This window comes from Branchiostoma lanceolatum, chromosome 4 (assembly GCF_035083965.1).
Source record: "Branchiostoma lanceolatum isolate klBraLanc5 chromosome 4, klBraLanc5.hap2, whole genome shotgun sequence".
In the NCBI taxonomy this organism is placed as follows: Eukaryota; Metazoa; Chordata; class Leptocardii; order Amphioxiformes; family Branchiostomatidae; genus Branchiostoma; species Branchiostoma lanceolatum.
In genome coordinates this window covers 5,953,029-5,976,983 of record NC_089725.1, presented here as the reverse complement: position 1 = coordinate 5,976,983, position 23,955 = coordinate 5,953,029, and the positions used below count along the sequence as shown (strand labels likewise).

The following is a 23,955-nucleotide window of genomic DNA, read 5'->3' as shown; positions in this document are numbered from 1 at the left end:
ACGGCTACGCCACACCGCCAACCAACGCAGGCTGCTAACACGTAAAAAGCCTTGCCGAGCGAGTAGCCGGGCCAGCCGCATACAAATCAGGGCAAACGAAGTTGCGCACACAACACAGCCCAGCAAAGTACCTGGTGAGCCACGTAGTAGCAGCGCATTAGAGATTGGTGGGCGCACGCACGGAAACCTGCGCCCCAGTCTGCTTTTTAATCCTTCTCTTTCCGTGATTGAAGTCCTTGAAGTCCTTGGTCTAAGAGCGGAAATGCCCGTCGACGCGAATAGATCAGCCGGCTCTAGCCGGACAATGGCGTTCGCGAACCGGGTGCGACGTCAGAGGGCGAGCGCACCGGTTCCCGAACACCTTACAGGGCATCAGGCCGCACATCGGGATTTTCCGTAAGCCATCCTGTCATTTCTTAAAAATGAAGTTAGCGAAGTTTACTCTGTTCTCCAGTGGGTGACGTTACCTAACTTTTGAGAAACTTCTGCCAACTTGGGCCACCTGCCACTCTACCCAGGCTAGTGGCAGAAGTTTATTTATTTATTCATTTATTCATCTTGAAAGGTATGGGTAGTCTCTTCAGCCAAAAAGGCTGATTTCCAAGAGAGCCCATAGGGGTACAGATGATAAAATAAAGGTCATAACATGAAATAATGATTAAACATAGGAATACATTCAGAAAAGATCAATATGTTAAAACGATAGCACTGAAATCATTAAGGTCTCGGTTCGGAGTTTTTTTTTTTTTTACCTTTCGGGGCCGACCTGACTCGTTCCCAGAAAGGCAATAGCGCTTTTCCAAACATCCTTTTTCGGCCGATTCAATGTTTCCGATGGATAGGGGTGACTTGTCTTCGAACGACAGACGATTTTGATATTTTCTGTGGAAACCTCATTTTTAGTGAAAACCGTCACTAAAAGCAATTTTCATCCCCAAAACTGCTATTTTCAGGGCATTCTTCCAAGGCCGCTGGAAGGAAAATAAACATTTTCCTAGGATAAGACTGATATGGGAATAAAGGTCATCATTCTGTCTGTGCAATTATGAAAATGAAAAAAATCGTGAGGATACGTCTTCCGCAATCCCCGATGGTGCGAAACCACGCAAAACGCACATAGAACGTACGATTCGGGTAATCAGGCGACAAAGCCGCGTTACCGTCATCGCGCACTAATACCAGGAAGTACCCGCGGACGACCAAAACTCGGAAACCGTAAAAAGCTACGAAGATCGGGTCTTTCAGGAAATATAAAAGATAACGCACTGTTATAGCGATAGCCGAAAAATCGGGAGCCAAAACTAACAAGAAAACCGGTCAAAGCAATTCCGAACCGGAACCTTAAAGAAAAGCTCAAGCTATTTATCCCTTCTTTTTATTCCAAAAAAGTATTTCAATCGAAAACCGTGATAACTACTTTTACACGTGATAGTCTGTCACAAATGTATCCCATTATTTCACTAGAAAGACAATTTTTGAAACTCTTACCAGTGTATTGTTGGGATAGCACCCCCTTATCCCATCAATTCACTATAAGAGACATCTCTTACTAGTGTATTGTTGGGATAGCACCCCCTTATCCCATCAATTCACTATAAGAGACATCTAAATAACTCTTACTAGTGTATTGTTGGGATAGCACCCCCTTATCCCATCAATTCACTATAAGAGACATCTAAATAACTCTTACTAGTGTATTGTTGGGATAGCACCCCCTTATCCCATCAATTCACTATAAGAGACATCTCTTACTAGTGTATTGTTGGGATAGCACCCCCTTATCCCATCAATTTACTATAAGAGACATCTAAATAACTCTTACTAGTGTATTGTTGGGATAGCACCCCCTTACCCCATCAATTCACTATAAGAGACATCTCTAACTAGTGTATTGTTGGGATAGCACCCCCTTATCCCATCAATTCACTATAAGAGACATCTCTTACTAGTGTATTGTTGGGATAGCACCCCCTTATCCCATCAATTCACTATAAGAGACATCTAAATAACTCTTACTAGTGTATTGTTGGGATAGCACCCCCTTACCCCATCAATTCACTATAAGAGACATCTCTAACTAGTGTATTGTTGGGATAGCACCCCCTTATCCCATCGATTCACTATCAGAGAAATCTCTTACTAGTGTATTGTTGGGATAGCACTCACTTATCCCATCTTTTCACTATAAGAGATATCTCTTACTAGTGTATTGTTGGGATAGCATCTCTTACTAGTGTATTGTTGGGATAGCACCCCCTTATCCCATCGATTCACTATAAGAGACATCTAAATAACTCTTACTAGTGTATTGTTGGGATAGCACCCCCTTATCCCATCGATTCACTATAATGGATTTTATAGTAAATTGATGGGATAACAACATCAAATAAAAGTTATCCCAACTTTTCAATGCTATCCCGTTTTCTAACAGGAATTAATTTCAGAACTAAATAATAGGAATAAATAATCAAGTCTCTTATGTGCGCTGCAATGTATTTGTATCATGTGTTTAAAACATTTGTAGAATCCGCTTAACCGCACATCCCATTTATCAGCGTATCTGGTGCAATTATCCGGCGGGTGCAATAATGCGAAATTTCTCAGCTGGACCGATAGCACACTGTATCATATAGGAGGTGAATAGTTTATAAACCTCGGTGTGCTGTATGAACTTGTTAGCACGCATTTAGATGTTAGAAAGCTTTCGTTATACAGGTACAGTGCGGTAACACCGTAGATTTCACCTCTTGTTAGGGCCACGTTTATGTATTAAAACAGTAAATTTCAAATTCTCAGGAAAGACATCTCAGGACACAGTGAGTGAAATCAGTAAGCGCCAGAGAGGTCCATGCATGTTTGGACATATTAGAAAGTGTACATAATGGTAGTGAATTACTGTACATTGTACTGTACTACGTATCCAGTGGGTGCTAGATATGGTTAGATGACTTAGATCAGTGACAGACCATTCTCCTTATAGCAAAGCAGGTATAATCTACTAGTACCAATATGGAATTACAGTATTTTCTCATCAATTATGCAAATGAGGTCTTCATTTGCTTAGATTTTATCTATCAATGTCCTTCTATTTCGCAGTTACATATGTTGCAGGGGAATATTTGCCTCAGTTTGGGAACTAAAAGGTGTCAGCTGCCACAACATGCATGAGTCCTATAATGGAAAACACTGTAAATATAGATTTTCCTCATTAGTTATGCTAATTAAGCCTCCATTTGCATAATTTGCACTTCATTATGTACATCTCTGTCTAATCTACCTGCATACTTTATATTATGGGAATCCGTCGTTCCTTTGTTCAGTTATTCTCCTTGGAAGATTTTGCCAAAAACGCCCCTGTAGTAGCAAGCTGATAGGGGAACCAAACATGCAGCACTTACATCACAAGCTATCTGCCACCCAAAAATAAAGAACATAGCATGTACAGGTCAAAAGATACAAAAAAGGTCACATTACAGGGGGCCCAAAATCGACCTTGACCTTTGTTTTCCCAACACCTACCTACATACCAAATATCATTACAATCCGTCCAGACTTTCTTGAGTTATACTGATCACAAGTATCCGGAAGCACACACACACGCACAATATCGTTTTTCATGGAGATAATAACAGTTTTCTTTTATGATGGTTAGACAACAATAACAAATTATTTCGCCTATACTACTGAATCATGAAATGAGTCAGTGAGTCGGTCAAACCTTGATCACTCTGGTAATATAGATAAAATCATGACATTAGGCAAATTAAATATTAACCCCGTCGTATAACTTGAAGCAACCCGTATCACCAAATTAACACAATAATGATTTAGATAATGATAAAACAAACAGGCGAATGATTAGCACAGCTAACCCATATAGATAAGTATGCATAATAATTGAAATTATAAAAACAGAATGGTTAACAAAAGGTTGAATTGAATTAGATTAAAACATAATTAAATTCAATGCTGAATAAAATTACAATACAAACAATATTAGTCAGAGTCTAAGTCTGTTTATATAAGTGCTTGTGATATCGTAATCAGCAGTTTCTATCTCGAACGATATTAGTATAACAATGTAATTCAAATACAATGTTGAATAAAATTGCAATACATAAAACTTGCGTATGACTAAAAAAAATAAGTCAACTATACATACATTTCCATCAAACCTAGAATTAAACAATAAAAATAAACATTTACACCCTGCCAAACTACACGCCCATCTAATGGTATTGAATATTGAACATTCAAAATATGATACTTCCAGCTCTTGATTCCTGCCGACATGTAATTAAATAATACATCGATGATAAACCTGTTGGTTGAACAATGTGATCAGTATTTTTAACGTTCGAATCTGTACAAGAAATCCGCGACTACGTTCAGTGTTTATATGACCGGGGGTGGGACAGACTTCCAGTCACCTTTGACCTATTTTCAGAGTCACGTATTCGTCATGTTACATGTCTGTAGTAATCAGGTCAGGCATCCCGAAGAATGGTCAAGGTATATAATGATTATGTAAATCGCAGTTATCTTGCCTTTGTTCGAAGGTTTACGACATGATCATTAATCATAGGCATCATCTCGTCACAAGTCAAGTGAAGTCAAAGTTTATTGCACAACGATTGTAACAGGTACAATGTAAGGCAAAAATGAAATACTTCTGACTACTTATATCAAACTACTAAAAGCTACAGAGAGGTTCTATACTATACATACTATACAATGGTTAGGTTCTTGGCTGTACAATGCTCCATTTCAAACTACATGAAGGCACTATCTACATGTATATAATATTGCCAGAGGTAACGCTAGATAATATCAACAATAGGGAGTCGTATATGTCAATTATACAATTACATGATGAGGAGATGAATGTCTTATACAACTAAATCGCTATTTCATGGATTCTTTTCTGCATAGATGTATAGATATATTGGCCTAGATATACAGATATTGTTTCAGGGCATGACATAAGTACACGAAACGTCTCTAGATCTGTTTTCGACTGAGGTAATGTTACATTAGCCTGGGTGCCATCCTATTTCTACCGGGGCTCCTATACATTCGCTACTCTAAAAAAATCTAGGGTTGCGAATGTAGGAGCCCCGGTAGAAATAGGATGGCACCCAGGCTAATGCAACATTTGTTTTGCACTTAATTGTCCGCATTAATTTCACTCTGGCAGGCAGTGGTTGTCAGACGGAGAACGCCCGTATTGTGGAGACGCTGCAGCTGTTTGAACTCATCGGGTATACTGTGATACTTCGTGGAGAGAGCATTGTCGTAGTAGTGCTCAGTCAGGCGTCTGCTCTTCCTGTCGGAGTGGAAGGGCCAGAATCCGTACAGGTGCACCTCCTCGCACATCTGCGAGGCGGCGCTGACCAGAATTATTCCTAATACATAAAACAGGAAGGACAAAATAAAAAATGAACCAACGATTTTAAGTTTGCCTCGGCCAAGAGTACGTGTTATGCTTCTAGCGATGTTTGGGTGTAAGCTTTTTCTAAAGCATTTTCCACCGACTAGAACAGTTAAAGAACTGGGGACATCCCTTTAATCTCAAATCTACGCCTATTCTAAACCGCAAACCCCGCTAGTTCGAACATGGAGTTACGCACGAGAGGCTATACATGTGTATGAAAGAATGCACTATACCACCCTCAACAGGTAAGTTGACCTTCGTGTAGAACTTTCGGCATTACCCGCTCTGTCACCCCGCGAAACATCATTAGCGTCATTTTTGTCCTTATTTGTCTGTTTTTTTGGTTTCCCATTGTTTACTATCCACACTGCGCAATCATCGGATCATCCTAAATAAGTTATGGGACAGTGCCGAAGTTGCGCGGAGAGAGCCGAGTCCCCGCAGATGGGCAGTTCTTGTGTATCAGGGTGGGTGGGTACGGGTGGGTGGGAAAATGCAGAGCTATCTTTTTAATCCCGTTCTAATCACCCCTCCTGCACCCATACTGAAGGGTCGGCCCCAACCGCGCTCTCCGGTGTTGCGGATGTCTCCGAATAAAAAAGGCCACAGTGATAAGGCGCGTATGCCTTATATAGTGTTGGTTAATTAGGTTATTTCGGATGACCAATGACAGCGCAGTGTAAATAGGACTCGTGTCCACGGCCACCTTATTTACATATCAATTCATAGTTTTTGGTTGGATCAGAAAGGTAGTGGGTGCTACCTGAAACGACTGTTTCCAAAATCTAGCCAGTTGCTTGATTAACTAGTTACCGTGCGATAGAATAATATCTAAGGATATTTACCGGTGGACGCCCGTCCAGCCTTTAAACCGTTCTCTTTCCAGAATGAATGCACCGATCTCACGAAGTCGGGATGAGCGATGACAACTTTCTGTTTGGCTTTACCTTCTAGCAGAACGTCTTGTGTTTTGAACACCAACTCGTACGTCCTGGTGAAGAAGGCGCCGATCCAGATGAAGCTGTCCCCGTATACGGAGAGGTCCTTAATGAAGGCTTTTCTATCCTTTTTGCTTTTTTCAAACCATTTTGACCCTTTGGCAAATGCATGGTATCTTGATTGAAAAAGAAAAATTACTTCGTGAAGTTGTAAACTACAGTTAAGTTGGGAGTTCGAAGACCTCATACCTCCATGAAATAATCATGCAAATGACGCACACATCTACATAATCTATGCATGGTTATGTAAATCTTTAACTAGCGTACGGTAAGAAGCAGGTAACTCCTTTAATTTACCACTTACAAGAATTTTCGCTACATAATATGCAGATTAGACCTTTATTTGCATAATTGGTAATATTCTGTAAATGTTCCACCTGCCATGAATTACATATTTTGTATATATTAACGTCCTATAGTGGAAAACACTAAAATTATAGATTTTCAAAATCCAAAATCGACATTAAGGTTAACCATCGTCTTCCCATGGCCAACAACTACCGCTATTCTAAATATCATTACAATCCATCCAGAAGTTCTTAGTTTTGCAGAGCGCAAACATCCGCAAATACAGGCTCACAGACAGACAGACAGACACGCCAACAATCATTTTCCACGAAGATAATAATGATATATTTTTGGGCCTTCTGTTTGCTTGGCACTAGAAACATAATTAGGCATAAAGCGTACCTGTAGGTGAGCATAGAGGGGTTCATAGTGACCAGGCTTGTTTTTTCCCCAATATCCTTCCGGTATGCACTGTCCATTGGAGCCAAGTTGCACCTGTATGATATCAAAAAGAAAACCTGGTCAAAGTTTTGGTAGGAATAATGGTAAATTATATGTGTGAATTGAATTTTGGGATTGTAAAAATAATCGGCACAAAATTCTTGAGACTGAAATATTTGAGTATGTTGTTCATATCTTTATGATCGACAGACTTGATGTCAAGATGAGCACTCCCTTGGAAGTCCGTCAGAAGCAAAGATCAGTTCCTTTGACCCACTTACAATTACTGTAAGAAGCATGAAGTTACTTCTGTATAATAATAAATGTCTTTATATCTACTATATCAATTTCCATGTCTGAACCCCTGACAGCTCTCCTTTACAGCAGTCAGGGTGGGGTGGGGTGTTATATCTCATCCGCAATTTGTCGGTTAAAGGATACATATACTTTCCCATTAACTAAAGGTACCAAAAGATGTTTGCTAATTATATAAGGCAAGTAAAGCAAGTAAATTTTATGGATGACATCCTCCGCAGACTCAAAATTAATGAGATAGGGCGAAAAAAATCAACGCGAGCCAAAAAAACAAAACATTCCTATATTTTCAAATTTTGATATCATAATTCTTGTTAAACAAGAATTGAGGCGACGAAATATGATATCATGAACAACAGGTCTTTTAGTCCTGTATTCAACCAATGAGGTTTTATTTATAATATAAAACCTCCTTGATTCAACAGTAAACATGTCCTTGTAGATGTGTATACATCTCAATAGACTAGCTACAACAAATGCAGAAAAAAGCTTGTTGTACCATAGTCTGAAGCAACTACACTGGGTATTCATATGCGATGAAACACCTTGTGTATACAGCTCAATTAACTAGACCCCCTCCCCCATTATTTATATAATGTCCTTGCTAGAACAAATGCAGAAAACAGCTTGTTATTGTATCATCATGGGCAGGAACTACACTGGGTATCTAATGCAATGAAACACCTTAGACTGTAATGTTGACCGCCGTCAGAGGGCAATGAAATTTCTTGTGTTTTTTTTAATTTCGAAATCAGGCGAAAATTAATGAGCGCGCTGATGTCATCCTTAAAAATTACTTGCTGTGGCTTAAGTAAGTAATTTCATTTTCAGATAATCAGTCCATAGAGACCTTTAATCAATACAGATAATATTCAGTACCCTGAACACTGCTTTGAATTCAACTCATACCATATCATGTAGTCTTTGTAGTCATATTCACCTTTATGAATATGTGTGACAAGTGCGAATTTCAAGAATTTCGCATTCAATCATCATACCAATTTATATAATTCATATTTGCATCTCTCTTTACATATTATGTATATACATGTATATCTATATCTATCTCTATCTCTCTCTCTCTCTCTCTCTCTCTATATATATATATATATATATTTATATATATCCCTCTCTCTCACCAACCTAATGAAATTCTTCACGGCTAAGCTTCTTCAGTTATGTTTTAATCACAAACACAACAACAAAAGCTAACGATAACATATTAACCTTCTTGGCGAAGGTAACAAGGACGTGTTTTGAAGGCGAATATAATTTAAATCTGCTACTAAATCTCATCCTTCTAAAAGCAGGACCACTATCGCTCGATGCGTTGGCTCGCTCGCGTAGGGGCCCTGCTCTTTAGCCCCGGTACACACGGTTCTGGCGCCGTCGCCACCAAAACAGCTTCAGCCAATCAGAGGGTTTGCTAAACCTCATCTCGAGCAAAAGCGCAAAGGACGCTGGGAAGCTATCAACCAATCAGGTTACGTCTTACATCGTTACTTTAGGTTCAGAACAAATTAACCGCCAAATTGTGCCAAATAAGGATAGCTACCCTAACCCTAACCCACAAAAGGGAAAAGAAGCCGTGGAAGACCAAAAGGCACCTTCATTGACACGCTAAGAGCTGATACCAACCTTACTGAAGAGAAGGAAATCCAGTCCCTGATGGAGGATAGGGTGGAGTGGAGGAAGCTTTCAAGTCTGGTTCGAGCGGGAGCTCGACCAAAGTGAAGTAAGTAAGCAACTGTCAGTAACGTCACCAGAACCGTGTCTACCGCGGCTAAAGAGCAGGGCCCCTACGCGAGCGAGCCAACGAATCGAGCGATAGGGGTCCTGCTTTTAGGAGAGTGCTAAATCTACGAACGAGGATATTTCCAAGTGGCTTACCTAAAAACAAACTCAGAGGCATCTATCTCTTTTCCACAGCCGCTTCCTTTCAGTATCCCGCCGTTCCCCACTATACTGCACGTGTTGAATCGCCTGGCATTAAACGGGTTTTCCTGGGTGGATAAGTATTGTTGACGATACGTGTAAGTTTGTATATGTGTAAATGTTCGTATACAGTGTCATTAGGATTAAGGCTTATTATCTCCATGAAAAAATACTTTTTCATGGGGCCGGATATTGTTTGCGTGTGTTTGCGTGTGTGTTTGCGTGTGTATGTTTGTGACACCGGATGCTTAAAGTCAGCGCAACTGAAAAACGTGTAGATGGATTGTAATGATACTTGGTATGTGGATAGGTGTTGGGAGGAGAAAGGTTAAGGTCGATCTTGGGCCCCCTGGTATGTGTCACTGGAACTGCAATGGCGTATTTTTAAAAATCTTCTAAGGAGAATAACTGAAGAGAGGAGCGACAGATTTTCATGTATGATGGACAGAGATGTACACAATGATATGCAAATTATGCAAATTGGGACTGAATTTGCATAAGTAATAAGGAAAATCTATACCTCCATTCTAGGCATGTTGTGGGAGCTCACACCTGTTGGTTTCAAATCTGGAACAAGAATTCCCCAGGTCCCAATAGCTGGTGGTCAAACCACAGAATGGGTACTCTACCAAACCTGTATACTTGTTTCTATTATGTGGATAGCTTAAGTGTTACTTGAAATGGTGATAATGCAGTTTGCGTGTGTGTATATGTTTGTCTCCGGATGCTTAAAGTCAGCATAACTGATTCAGAAGAACGTGTAGATGGATTGTAATGATATTTGGTATGTTGGTAGGTGTTGGGAGGAGAAAGGTCAAGGTCGATTTTGGGCCCTCTGGTATGTGTCACTGGAACTGCAATGGCATATTTGTCAAAAGCACATCATATATAAAAACAAATTTCATGGAGATTTTGTTTGTATTTGTTACTGATGTGATTTATGCTAAGTCTTTCAATCGAAAATAAGATAAAGTAATCATCTTTGGTACAGAGCAAGGTCACTTAGGGCCCTCCAATCTCTCAGCAGTGCCACATACAAACATAGAAAGGTTGAAAAAATCAGGTTTTTAAACAAAGTTTAGCATATCAGTTTATTTGCGTAAATTAAAACTTCATTCATACAGTTGAATCTGACTGAAAAACATTTCTAACATCATACAGTTACATTGACGGTTAAGTCTTTATCAAATCAGCTGTTTTTATTTGCCGAGTGGAAAGCTCACTTTTGGAAGTCGGTTGAAGACGCTTGTTGACACTTTGAGTTCCGCTAGATAGGCATGTAAGGCAGTATTAAGAGGAGCGTTCTGTTGCGTGACCCAAAAATTGCCGTCTACCACTCGACTGCCGTTTGCTATCTTTTCCCTGTAAATTCAATGGAAAGTATCAAAATACTAATTCAACGTAAAGCAAAATAGTAATAAAGTTAATAATATCCCTATGAAGGTGCTATTTATTTCTATTATATAACACAGTAGCACATTTTTTATTCCAACAGAGTATTTCAATCAAACACCGTGATAACTACTTTTACACGGTCCCCCGAAAGTGCGAAATGGAACGAAATGGAACGAAATGGAACGAAATGGAACGAAATGGAACGAAATGGAACGAAATGGCACGAAATGGAACGAAATGGAACGAAATGGAACGAAATGGAACGAAATGGAACGAAATGGAACGAAATGGAACGAAATAGAACGAAATAGAACGAACTAAAACATATGTAACATTATGAAATGTAATACCAGTAGATAGCGAAATATAAGGAACGTTGTAACATTCACAGTAGACGGGAACAGGAAGCAAATACATGATATAACGTGTGTTATTTCTTGAATCTGGTTGATGATATTAAATACAACGTTTTTGCCGCGTTTGTGTGGCTAGATTCTTCCCTGAAAATGGGAGAGTCGCGTGCAAAGCGCTCGGCCGCTCTTCCTTAATTTTGCCAACTATCTGCAAATGAACTGCTTCAAATAGCAGCGAAAACCAGCAAATGGAACTGAGTATCGAAGTAAGGACTAGATTATACATAAGTTGGTGGTAACATTGCATCTCGTAATTCACCAAGAGGGCATGAGGCAAGCGTAATTTCATTATTCATACAGCGTGTTTGCGTGTTGTGTGAACTGTGAAATACACATCCTGCTCGTTCACACCCTCCCTTTGTTTTGTCGTGAACAAGGAAGCAGAAATGTCTCAAGAGGTAGTTCTCAGTCCACGTCCGTGGTTGAATGGAGTGTGAAGTTTTATATTTGTGACGCAGCGCAGAGCTGCATTTGCATATCATTAGCGGAGGGGTCCATTCTCCGACAGCCGACCAGCCGAACAATTGGTTGTATAAAAATCGTTGTTGCGGAGATATGCATATGATACGTACTAGTTATGGACTAAAACCGTATGTAAATAAAACTTGGAAGTCGGAGTTTGATTCAACCTGTCGGTAGCACACCCACGTACACAGTTCCGATGCGCTGGCAACATTGGCGGTCATTTGCATGCGGGGCTCCATTTGCAACACGCAAACACACTTTATAAATAAATAAAAAATACGCTTGCCTCATGCCCTCTTGTTGAATTATGAGATGCAATGTTACCACCAACTTCTGTATAATCTAGTCCTTACTTTGATGCTCAGTTCCGTTTACGTGTTTTCCCTGCTATTTTCAGCAGTTCATTTGCAGATCGTTGGTAAACACAAAGGAAGAGCGGTGGATCTCTTTGCACGCGGCGCTCCCATTTTCAAGGAAGAATCTAGCCACACAAACGCGGCAAAAACGTTGTATTTAATATCATCAAACAGATTCAAGAAATAAAACACGTTATATTATGTATTTGCTTCCTGTTCCCGTCTACTGCGAATGTTACAACGTTCCTTATATTTCGCTATCTACTGGTATTACATTTCATAATGTTACACATGTTTTAGTTCGATCCATTTCGTTCCATTTCGTTCCATTTCGTTCCATTTCGTTCCATTTCGTTCCAGTTCGTTCCAGTTCGTTCCATTTCGTTCCATTTCGTTCCATTTCGTTCCATTTCGTTCCATTTCGTTCCATTTCGCACTTTCGGGGGACCACTTTTACACGTGATAACGTCTACCACAAACGTATCCATTATTTCACTAGTAAGACAATTTGTAAAGCCCTTACTAGCAAATTAATGGGATAGCACCCCCTTATCCAATTAATATACTATAATAGATATCTGAAAGACCTTACTAGTGTATTGTTGGGATAGCTCTTACTAGTAAATTAATGAGATAAGGGGTTCCTATCCCATCAAAACACTAGTAAGAGATTTTTAAATATTTCTTACTAGTAAATTAATGGAATAAAGGGGCGCTATCCCAACAATATACTAGAAGAAGTTTTTAATGTCTCTTACAAGTAGACTAATGGGATAAGGGGTTGCTATCCCATCAATACTCTAGTAAGAGATTTTTAATAGATCTTATAGTAAATTGATGGGATGACACTTTTCAAATAGAAGTTGTCACAACTTTTCAATCTAGCCCGTTTTCTAACAGGAATTATTTTAAGAATGAAATAAATGGAATAAATAATGAAGTCTTCTCAATAATTTGACACCCAGTTGATGGGTAAGGTATAGCCTCCTTCGCAGGCTTCCTATAACGGCGGGTATATATTGGGGGGGGGGCAAGGTTCTCTAATGCCGGCAAGGGATTGTGTAGCCAAGGGAGTTGTGTAGCGGAGGGACGACCGCCGTTTATACACAACTCCCTTGGCTACACAACTCCCTTGCCGGCATTAGAGAACCTTGCCCCCCCCCCCCCCCCCCAATATATACGCCGCCGTTATAGGAAGACTGCGAAGGAGGCTATAAGGTAACCATTGTGGCTGAAGCTAAATTACTTCATAACCATGGCAAAAATAGGCGATATCCATCACGTGTGACCCTTACCGAAATAAGTCCGCAGCTGTTTTGTTGAAGACCCAACCAGGTGCTTCCGTTGGGACGGACTTTACAGATGCCTGGTCGGCCAGGAACTTTTTATTGGCAGCTGACACATTCGGTATGTATTTATCATACCGTTGTTTTCTATAACAAAAAAAATGTAAGCCCAAATACATCAATCACGGTATATTGAAACACATATAACAGCCAAAGGTAGTAACAACTATGTGTCTTTTACGGCTACAAAAAAACATCGTATTTTAGAAGGCAAGTATGTATTAGGTATATCTAAACAGATTGTAATATACAAAACTACATGCATGAATAGTTTCATCAGGTTGATGGGTAACAAATTTTTTTTCTCAAAAATTCGTTGACCATTAAACATTTAGTTCCTCTCCTCAGGGCAAAACTGTCTCATTGATTATGCAAATAAGTTTCTAATTAGGGTAGTCTATTTCATGCAAATGATGATCTTCGTTACCGAAATCACATGTGTGAAAGTCCTTTCCTTTCCTTTGGCAGAATTGTATGTTTATATTTACACATACACAGATTATGCACATACCTTTCACATTTGAATGATTTATGCATTTTGATGCACACCTTTAACTGACTTACGCATTTCTCGAGAATTAAATTCCTATCATTTCACACTAAGGAATTATGACACTTTCTCATCAGTTATGAAAAATAGGTCCTTATTTACACAATTGCATCAGTTGATGTTTCACATGCCGTAGATTACATATGTTGCATATATCAAAGGGGAAAATACTGGAATGCTGGACATACCGCATCTCATTGTACACGTGTACATTATACGCTACCCGCATATCGAATACTTTATTATTATCTCCATGAAAAAAGGCTTTTTCATGAGATACTGTTTTGCTTGCGTTTGGTGTCTGTGTGTATGTATGTGTCACCGGACGCTTAAAGTCGCCATAACTGTAGAACCTGTACATGGATTGAAATGATTTTTGGTATGTGGGTGGGTGTTAGAAGGAGGAAGGTCAAGGTCGATTTTGGGCTTCCTGGCATGTGTGACTGGAACTGCAATGGCGTATTTGTTAAAATCTTAAATGTAGAAGAACTGAAGAGTGGATGGACAGATCGTCATGTTCTTTGGTACACAGGTAGGTTAGACCAAGTGGTACACACTTAAGTGCAAACTATGCAAATGAGACCGAATTTGCATAAGTTAGGAGGTAAATCGTTTGCATGTGTGCCGTCGGATGCTTAAAGTCAGCATAACTGTAGAACGTGTAGATGGATTGTAATGATATTTGGTATGTGGGTATGCGCTGGGAGGAGAATGGTCAAGGTCGATTTTGGGCCCCCTGGTTTGTGTCCCTGGAACTGCAATGGCCTATTTGTAAAAATGTTCTAAAGGGGTTTAACTGAAGAGAGGAACAACAGATTTTCATGTTATTTGGTACGCTGGTAGGTTGGACGGAGATGTACACACTGAAGTGCAAATCATGCGAAGTTATTGTGTTTGCGTGTGTGTGCGCGTGTGTGTATGTTTGTGTCACCGTGTTTGTATGTATGTGTCACCGGACGCTTAAAATCAGCATAACTGAAGAACGTGCGGATGGATTGAAATGATATTTGGTATGTGGGTAGGGGCTGGGAGGAGAAAGGTCAAGGTCGATTTTGGGCCCCCTGGTATGTGTCACTGGAACTGCAATGGCGTGTTTGTAAATATTTTCAAAGGAGAATAACTGAAGAAAGGAGCTACAGATTTTCATGTTATTTGATACGCTAGTGGGTTGGGCAGAGATGTACAAACTGAAGTGGTAATTATGCAAATTTGGACTGAATTTGCATAAGTAATGAGGAATATCTACTTCTCCATTGTGGGTATGGGCTTTGAGGTCACATCTGTTGAATCCATTGGTCTCTTATCTAGGGCGAGTATTCCCTAATTCCCAACAGCTGGTGGTTCCGCTGCCCAAAACCAAGTAGATGTAAGGGTGGTAACTCTACTAATGGTGTTGCAGAAAGTTATATGTACCTTTTGTTTCATAGTACGGATGTTATATTTGAAATGTAGGTACCTTTAGAACAGGTCAATACACCTGACAATAATTATGCTAATGAGGACCTAATTCACATAATGTATGCATAATCATGTATTTCCCTAACCGTTAACGCTGTGGCTGTCATATGTGAGATGTAGGTACCACTAGGAAAGGTGAATACACCTGGACATAAATTATGCTAATGAGGACCTCATTTGCATAATGTATGCAGAAACTTGTATTTCCCTTACCATAATAGCTGCAGATATCATATTTGAGATGTAGGTTCCTTCAGGAAAGGTTAACACACTTGTCCATGAATTATGCTAATGAGGACCTCATTTGCATATTTTATGCGTAAATGTGTATATCTCCTACCGTAAAGGCTATGGATGTCATATTTGAGATGTTGGTACCATTAGGAAAGGTAAAAAAGCCTGGCCATAAATTATGCTAATGAGGGCATCATTTGCATAATTTAGGCATATCCCTTGCCGTAAAGGCTACGGATGTCATATTTCAGATGTAGGTAATTTTAGAAAAGGTGAACACACATGGCCATAAATTATGCTAATGAATATCATTTGCATAATTTATTCATAAATGTGTATTTTCCTTACCGTTAAAGCTACGGATGTCATATTTTAGATGTAGGTACTTTTAGGGAAGGTGAATACACCTGTCCATAAAATATGCTGATACCTCATTTGTATAATTTAGGTATAACCTTGTATTTCCCTTACTGTAAAGGCTACGGATTTCATATTTGACATGTAGGTACCTTTATGAAAGGTCAGAAAACCTGGCCATAAATTATGCTAATGAGGAGTTTTTGCATAATATATGCATAACCCTTACTTTAAAAGCTACTGATGATATATTTCAGATGTAGGCACCTTTAGGAAAGCTGAACACACCTGACCATGCTAATACAGACCTTGTTTGCATAATTTATGCACAAACTTTAGGATTCCCTTACACTACAGTAAATGCTAAGGGCGTCATATTTGAGGTGTAGGTAACGGGAGGGGAATATCCTGCATTTTCCCGAAAATGTTGCCTTTCTAGGTTCTATTACGTGGATACCCTCTGGCCCACAAAACAAAACAACCAGCGGCAACAACAAATAACTAGGGAAAATAAACACATCTCATATAAAAACAAATTTCATGGAGATTTTGGGTCTTCGGACTCTTGTTATTATTATTATTATTATCATTATTGGGTAGGCCGACTACTCTCTCCTCGCAGCCAGTGGCTGAATTGCGAGGAGCGCACATTCAGCGGGGCTAGATTGCAAGGGTATGGAGCGGCTGCCATTCGGCGCTAACTCAGGTGACCTCAATACGACAATTACCCCATGTGCGGCCATAGAACTGTAGGTCACACCGGGAAGGACCCCTAATCTTTTCGATAAGTGCGGTGGGTTCTTTAACGTGCTCGAGGTGTGGCTCTCCTCAAACACGGGACCTCCATTTAACGTCCTATCCGAGGGACGTCCCTAACCGAAGCTAGGTACTAATTTACACCTGAGTGAAGTGAGGAAAGTCGTGCATAGTGCTTTTCCCAAGGGCACAACATCGGTGGTATCGAATCCGGGACCTCTCGGCTGTGGGCGAAACACCCTACCGATTGCACCACACGACGCCATTTTAGAAATCAGTCGGTCCTCTGATAAGTTGCACATACACACACACACACACACACACACACACACACACACACACACACATACATACACACACACACACACACACATACACACACACACACGCACACACACACACACCGGAACACACACACACACACACACACACACACACACAGAAACACACAGACACAGACAAAAGGACCAAAACTATACCTTAAAGGGCAAAAGACACAAAAATACAACATTTTCTTATTATCTGAAATAGGAGTAGCATCATTGAAGGAATATAAACGTTCAGCCCAAATACACACCCTTCTGATGTTATCTAACATTGAACCATCAGAAACCATACTCCCATGGATCCAGCTCTTTATTCTTATCTGATCTTCTCACCAGGAGATTACATTAATCAGTGACCAATGCCTGCTAATGACGTCACAATGAACACGGCAGCCAGTTCGGAACCTTACACAGCGGCTTGCGAAAAACATTATTTAATGAGTAAACAGTGCTTAATTATCATGATAACATTTAACTAAAGCACATAACAATATCTATTTCGTTTTCTTGTAAAAATAACGTTCTTTCCGAGCCGTTGTGCAAAATTACAAATCGGCTGCCATTTTTTTGTGTCGTCATGAGCAGGTAAGTCACTGATTAATGTAATTACCTGGTGGGAAGAATCAAAAGCTGCAGGTATGATGTTTTCATGGTTCGATGTTCAATAACATCCGAAGTGTGAATATGTTGTGAAAATTTCTATGTTATTAAACAATAGTGTTATGTTTTATGTAATTTCATGAAATTCTTAATGTTGATGTCATTGGTGTCTTATGCCCTTTAATGTTACTGTACCCTTTCTTCCTATGATGTCGCTTGCGCTTATGATGATGTACAGGCTTTTTCTTCTTTTGTGACGTACTTTGAGGTCCTACCGACTCATTGGTAGTACTGTTGTGTCTCTTTTCATGTTCATTGTGTTCTAGAGAGCTAGAAAAAGGAACATTATTTTTTTACATTACAATTTTTTTACTAACTGACTTTAGGATATGGATTGCGATAATAATTCCAGTTATCATTTCGGAAACGATGTCTACACGATACAGCGTTATATATCTTTATCTTTTTTGATTAATACATAGATGAATCGAAAACATCATTTTTGTTATGTTCATTTGTTCCAATTTGAATCCAATGATTACGCTATTTGGTCCCATGAAGAAACAAGAGCTGGAACTGTATATTGCTATGATAGGTAGATTATAAGATCACTGAAAGTTAGGTTGCGTACAGGCTGGTAGTAAAGTTACTGTTGCGAAGTACTGGTGTCTTCCATCGCACAGTTTCTGACAGGTCAAGCAGCAACAAAGGAGCCGCCGCCAGAAACGCCAGCAGGAGCAGGGCACAATATTGTCGCCTCATTGTCTTTCAAAACAAGCTGTTAAAAGCAATGGAACAAAAAGCAATGTAAACATTTCGACTTGAGCATGACAAAGTTTGTGACAGGTCACCGCAAACAAATATCTACCGCGATTATTAGACGATTTACAGTATGTAAACAGACCACACCCTGGGTGGGAATGCATATATTTTCCTAAATTGGTCACGGAAAGCGAGCTATTAAGATCTGGCTGTGTACAAAAATTCATTCCAACCAGTCAGATAACCAATCTCAGATATGAATCAATGTAACTCTTTTCGAAAGAGATTGATTTTTTACAAAACCCAACCAACCGTTAGGAATGGTTAAATCAGGCAACAGCACGCTCACCCTATCGGAACCCACCCCACAGTATTCACTGTAATCAGCTCCTGAACTTAAACTATGGTCGATCAGAACAACTTAAAGCACAAGAAAATAAACGTTTAAAACTACAAGGAGGGCTGTCACACGAGTATACATGAAGAATTTTTCCTACCGTCTTGTTTTTATAGAAAATCGTTCCCACAGTCGCCAGTTACGTAACCTCAGTGCCAATGCATTGTGGCTGGTTATATCTGTGTGAAACATCGGTGTACCCTGTTCATCAGGTTTTCATATCGCCTTAGGACAAGCAATGACATAATACAATGTCCTTATGACAAGCTACTAATGTAGACCTAGCCTGGTGCCAGTCTCTAGGGGTCGGCTTAGGTGTGTTTTACCGGGCCCAGTCTGCTTTATTGAACCGTTTCTGATAGCCTTTCTACCCCTGGCTGCCACCCTACTTCTTCTTCTTCTTCTTAATGCCCACAGCCAATTCGCTGACTATTATGGCATGTGATACTTCCGCTACACCCTGAAAAAAACATTACAGCCTGCTTATGAGTGAATCCGACAGTGTGGTGTGATCCTCGATGGTACAATTTCCTATTTTCGTGCTGTTGAAAATCATTTATATTTTCTAAGCAGTACAGATAAAGGACTTTATATATAATGTCATTGCACAGATGTAGTGTGTCTGTGTGTTTGTGCCTTCGTCTGTATGACTGTGCTCCTGTGTCTTGTGTGTTAATGTGTGGATGTCTTTCTATGTGTGTGCCTGTGTGTTTGCGTGCGTGTGTTTGTGTAATTACCTTCGCCGAGAAGGTTGTGTTTTGTTGTGGTGTTTAAGTGTATCTGTAAACAGTATAACTCGAGAATACCTGAATGGATTGTCTTCATACTTAGTATGTGAGTAGGTCTTCTTAAGACCTCGAAATAATTCGATTTTGGCCCCCCTAGTGGCTTGCTTTGGTACTGCAGCGGAACTTCCTGGTTTGATACCTCGTGCTCTGGGCATGCTATGGTCATGGTTTTTGAGTGGTAGATAGCTCTTGGGAGGGAGAGTATGTTGTGTAGCCACCCTAGCGGCTTTTTTGAACTACAGGAGCCGATTTCATTTGAAAATTTGAAATCGAGGAAGGGATTTACGGATCGTCATGATATTTGGTATGTAGATAGCTTAAGTTATACAAAATCGTATACTAATTATGCTAATCAGTAGCTACTTTGTATAATTAATGAGGAAAGTTTACAAATCCGCTGCACTCCATTATAGGATTCTCAAACATGTGACATAGGTAACTGAGAAAGAGAGGAATATCGATAGATATCAAGCGTGTGTGTCTTTGCCTGTGCGTGCGTGCGTGTGCGAGGGGACATCATTAATTCAGCATCTTTTACGGTTATGTTTTAGCGTCCTCTATCTTTCGCCCCGCTAACTGCAGCATTCTGAACTTTATCAACCGCACCGTCACCCTCGCACGGTTGCGACGGCTCCCACCGTTGAGTCGTTCCGTGCCAGGCTGGAGGCCTGCCCGCCTTAGCCCGGGACCTCAACTCCCCCCCCCCCCCCCCTGAAGGGGTTATTTTGGGGCAAGCCAGATGTAGATGTCACAAGAATTGCATACCAAGCCGGTTTTGTAGAGCCCCCTTGGCTAGACCAGATCAAAATGGCATCCAAAAGGGGACACATATAGTACATCAGGATTCAAAATGCTTTTAAAAACCTAAGTCGATTAAAGAATTTACCAAAATGGAGGAACAATATTGGTGATTGGTCACAGTCAACAAACATTTACCGTAGCGGCACATCCATGTGGAGTTGGAGGGTTGTTAGCGTAACTTTGACACTTCTAAAAGATCTGGAAGTAACCGTATCAAATTTTTGCTAAGTTCCAACACGATAGATCTGTTTGTCAAAGACACCATTTATCGTGTTGTTCATTTCAATTTGCTTCTCAAATTCGCCGCGGTACAAGGACGCCACTCATATTCAGCGACATAATGTAGAACTGCAGTCAGGCCGTCAACTTTGCTATGTCGATGCTGATTGGTCCAATAAAATAAACTGACCAACCGGTGCAGACTAATGTTTGTTCTACGGGAATATAACACTAAGTAACCCTCATGTATCCCTTCGATAAGTGTTGATTGGCTTCTGAGTGGAATGGATTTCTAATCAAAATCACTAGATTTCTGGTTGGTTGAATCTAGCATTGCCTCTGGCCAAGTCTTCTATGATCGATGATGAAGCGTTTTTTTCCTTAGCTGATAAAGGTCGCTCTTAAATATCCAATGTAATATCCAATGCACTGGAAACATTACTGTTGTGAAGGACGCAATTGACACGCAGCGAAGAATCGACGATCATCGATTGTAGCCCGGATTGTAGCCGTTGTATTGTTACTCCGTGAGGAAGGGTTACCTCCTGAAGGAGTATTGTAAACATAGTTGTGCAAAGGTTCACAGCTAGCCTCCGTTGCAGGCATTCCCACTAGCGTTTTCCTAGCGATTTTTTTTCCAATTTTTTTTTTTTGGGGGGGGGGGGGGGGGGTATCTGCTTGAGCCCCGTATCTGCTTTGGATGGTGGTAAATTGATAATCGCTTCCACACAGCGATTACCGCGATGCCAAGCAGATACGGGGCCCAAGCAGATACGCCCCCCCCCCAAATGTAGTGAGTAAAAGTGGCGTCGTGTTGCGCAAGTGTATAGCGCGCGGCTGTCAAACAATGGGGCCCGGGAGCTAATCCCGGGTTGTGCCCAGAGACATGTCCGAACTTGCGCCACGACGTTGTGCCCTTGGGAAAGGCACTTAACACGACTTTCCTCACTTCACTCAGGCGTAAATGAGTACCTAGCTCATCTAGGGTTAGGGAAGTCCCTCGGGTAGGACGTTAAATGGAGGTCCCGTGTTTGGGGAGAGACACACCCCGCGCACGTCGAAATAAATAAATAAAACGCTAGTGGGAAGGCCTGCAACGTACGGAGGCTAGTTCACAGCAACTATAGGGGGCATATAAAGTGAGTGGGAAGGTGTTTTTTTAAAGGTCAGACTTGCGTGAGTGGCAAAAAGTATGATAGGTTATACATTGTAGGGTCAATGTAATAATGATAATGATAATAACGGTTTTTTATTGGTCAGAAATTACCCGCAATGCCAGCCTAGTAGCGCTGAATTGATGCAGGTTTACAAGTTACACATAATAGATCATAATACACAACAGATACATATTTGCTCCACACTTGCACTTTGTAGAACTGTCGCAAGGCTCTGGGTGGCTGCCATTCGGCGCCACCAGGTGACCTCAATACGACTTTCCCCAACCCATTTACACCTGGGTCGAGTGAGGAAAGTCGTGTTAAGTGCCTTTCCCAAGGGCACAATATAACAATATGCGCCACACGATCCCACAGAATGAAAGGCTACTAAGCATCACAGAGAGGTTTTGGTCGCTCTGTTCGTTTGTCTTTCGCAGTTGTTTAATTTCCATATGCTAGTCACGTTTACAGTGAGAGAAAGTGATCAATGGACACATGTAATTATAATCAAACCCTCATTTGAATAATCAATGAACTACATTGAAACACGACATGCGATGTTTCCATTTCAATTTCACGGAGGCGCAAGAGCTTCGAACTCTTGTTTACTTTCCTCATGGTGGAGATGAGCCTGTTTATGTGACTCACCCCTCCCCCTTACAATATCTCCATTTTTCATATAGACAAGAATCCATTTTTCATGGAGACAAGAATCAGTACTAATTTAACCACGTACACATGTCTGAATTGGACTGCCACCGCCAGGCCCTCACGCCTTTGTCACTTTGCTCATTTAGCTCAAAAAAACATCATCTCCATGCAAAATAAAGGGAGTGAAGAAATCACCTTTACATCAAAATCTACGGTTGGCTAAGATAACACAGCTGACTTCAGTTCTGTTACAAAATACATCAGAACATCAAGAAATACTTCGTATAACCGTTAACCCTACTCCAGCTTTCAGTTCAACAAGCGAGTTTTACTGCTGATGGCCAGGAAACCGTTGTACACACTGCACGAAATGGCCACGTATCCTGACGGATCCGACGTATCCGGAATCGGGCCTCATGGCGTTTCCGAGCGAATCCGGAAAAATCCCAGTTCACTGCTCGGATACTGAGGTGCCCGCAGATCCGACCAATTCCGACGCCGTATTCCTCTGGATCCGTGATGCGCCTCGGATACCCGAAAATATTTGTGCGGATCCCTCGTTTTTTTGTATTTGGAATGTTCTGATTGTTTGTATGTCGGTAGTTGTTTCGGATCCTGACGAATAAATACACACGGCACGGCATGATCTCATTTCCTGACGAATCCAGCAGATCTGGAATTGCGCATTATAGGGCGTATTCAGTCACGTGACCCTCCCCCTAGCAACGAGCACTGGCGGCCATGTTGGTGCTCACTTGATAGTGGAGCCCTATGGAACTCTCTGTATAAATGGCAGATGTTTTCTACGCCATTCACAATTTCCCTTCAAAACGTTTTGTCTCATAATCATGGTGTTTTGCCTCGTGGTCAGATGTTGGATTGGGACTGATAAAGCACACACCGGTCGGGTAACAGTAAGATTGGTTTTGCGTTTCTCGTGTAGGACGTGTACGTGCGGGAACATACGATCGCGAAGGGACTAACGACTGAAACAAAAGTGGATTTCTGACATACGAACAACGGATCTAAATAGTTGAAGTTTGAGAATCAACGTGTGTGTATGGAAACCTTTTGTATCTGGTCGAAAAGCAAGTTACAGGCCCGTTGTGTAACACAGTCGCGGCACCGTGTAGTCGTTGCTTGAGATACGTTCATTCATAAACTGGGGGTCTTTCAACGTCGAACTTTCCCGATCATAACGTACTCCCTGTCAGCAAAATTTCTCACGACACTCAAGACACTGTACACAGTTTAGCGGCCATGTTTGTAGGCTGTTGGGAAACCTCGCTCGTCGATAATGGGTAATTTCTAGTAGGTGAAATTGGATTTTTGTAGCGAAAAGGATGTGAGGCTGGAGACTCTTTGCATATAATAAAACAGCGATCAGACGACTTCGCATTCCTTGGAAATTTAGAGTGCGTCGGACAATGAGAAACTTCGCCGCAGGGTGAGCACCAACATGGCCGCCCACGGAGGGCAGGGGTGATGACGTCACGTGAATACGCCCTATAGC

At 40.8% G+C, this 23,955-nt stretch overlaps 1 protein-coding gene across 1 annotated transcript; it reads right to left on the bottom strand.

Annotated features, from left to right (window-relative positions):
• Positions 1 to 3,708: 3,708 nt before the first annotated feature.
• LOC136432336 (alpha-N-acetylneuraminide alpha-2,8-sialyltransferase-like) lies at positions 3,709 to 19,014 on the bottom strand. The gene is made up of 9 exons (XM_066423527.1): positions 18,927 to 19,014; positions 18,299 to 18,445; positions 17,863 to 17,997; positions 13,336 to 13,473; positions 10,635 to 10,773; positions 9,367 to 9,479; positions 7,123 to 7,215; positions 6,280 to 6,548; positions 3,709 to 5,405 (listed from the first exon to the last, which is right to left on the bottom strand). The coding sequence occupies exons 2-9, from the start codon at positions 18,427 to 18,429 to the stop codon at positions 5,167 to 5,169; spliced, it is 1,257 nt and encodes a 418-aa protein (XP_066279624.1). The 5' UTR covers positions 18,430 to 18,445; positions 18,927 to 19,014; the 3' UTR covers positions 3,709 to 5,166.
• Between the last annotated feature and the right edge of the window lie 4,941 nt (positions 19,015 to 23,955).

Excerpts from the sequence above, each read along its gene's own strand:
- LOC136432336 (XM_066423527.1), bottom strand. The coding sequence starts at position 18,429 with ATGAGGCGACAATATTGTGCCCTGCTCCTGCTGGCGTTTCTGGCGGCG. Across the intron at positions 17,998-18,298 it reads AGTAACTTTACTACCAGCCT|CTCTCTAGAACACAATGAAC; the intron begins GTACGCAACCTA and ends TCCTTTTTCTAG. Across the intron at positions 13,474-17,862 it reads CGACATCATAGGAAGAAAGG|AAAACAACGGTATGATAAAT; the intron begins GTACAGTAACAT and ends TTTTTGTTATAG.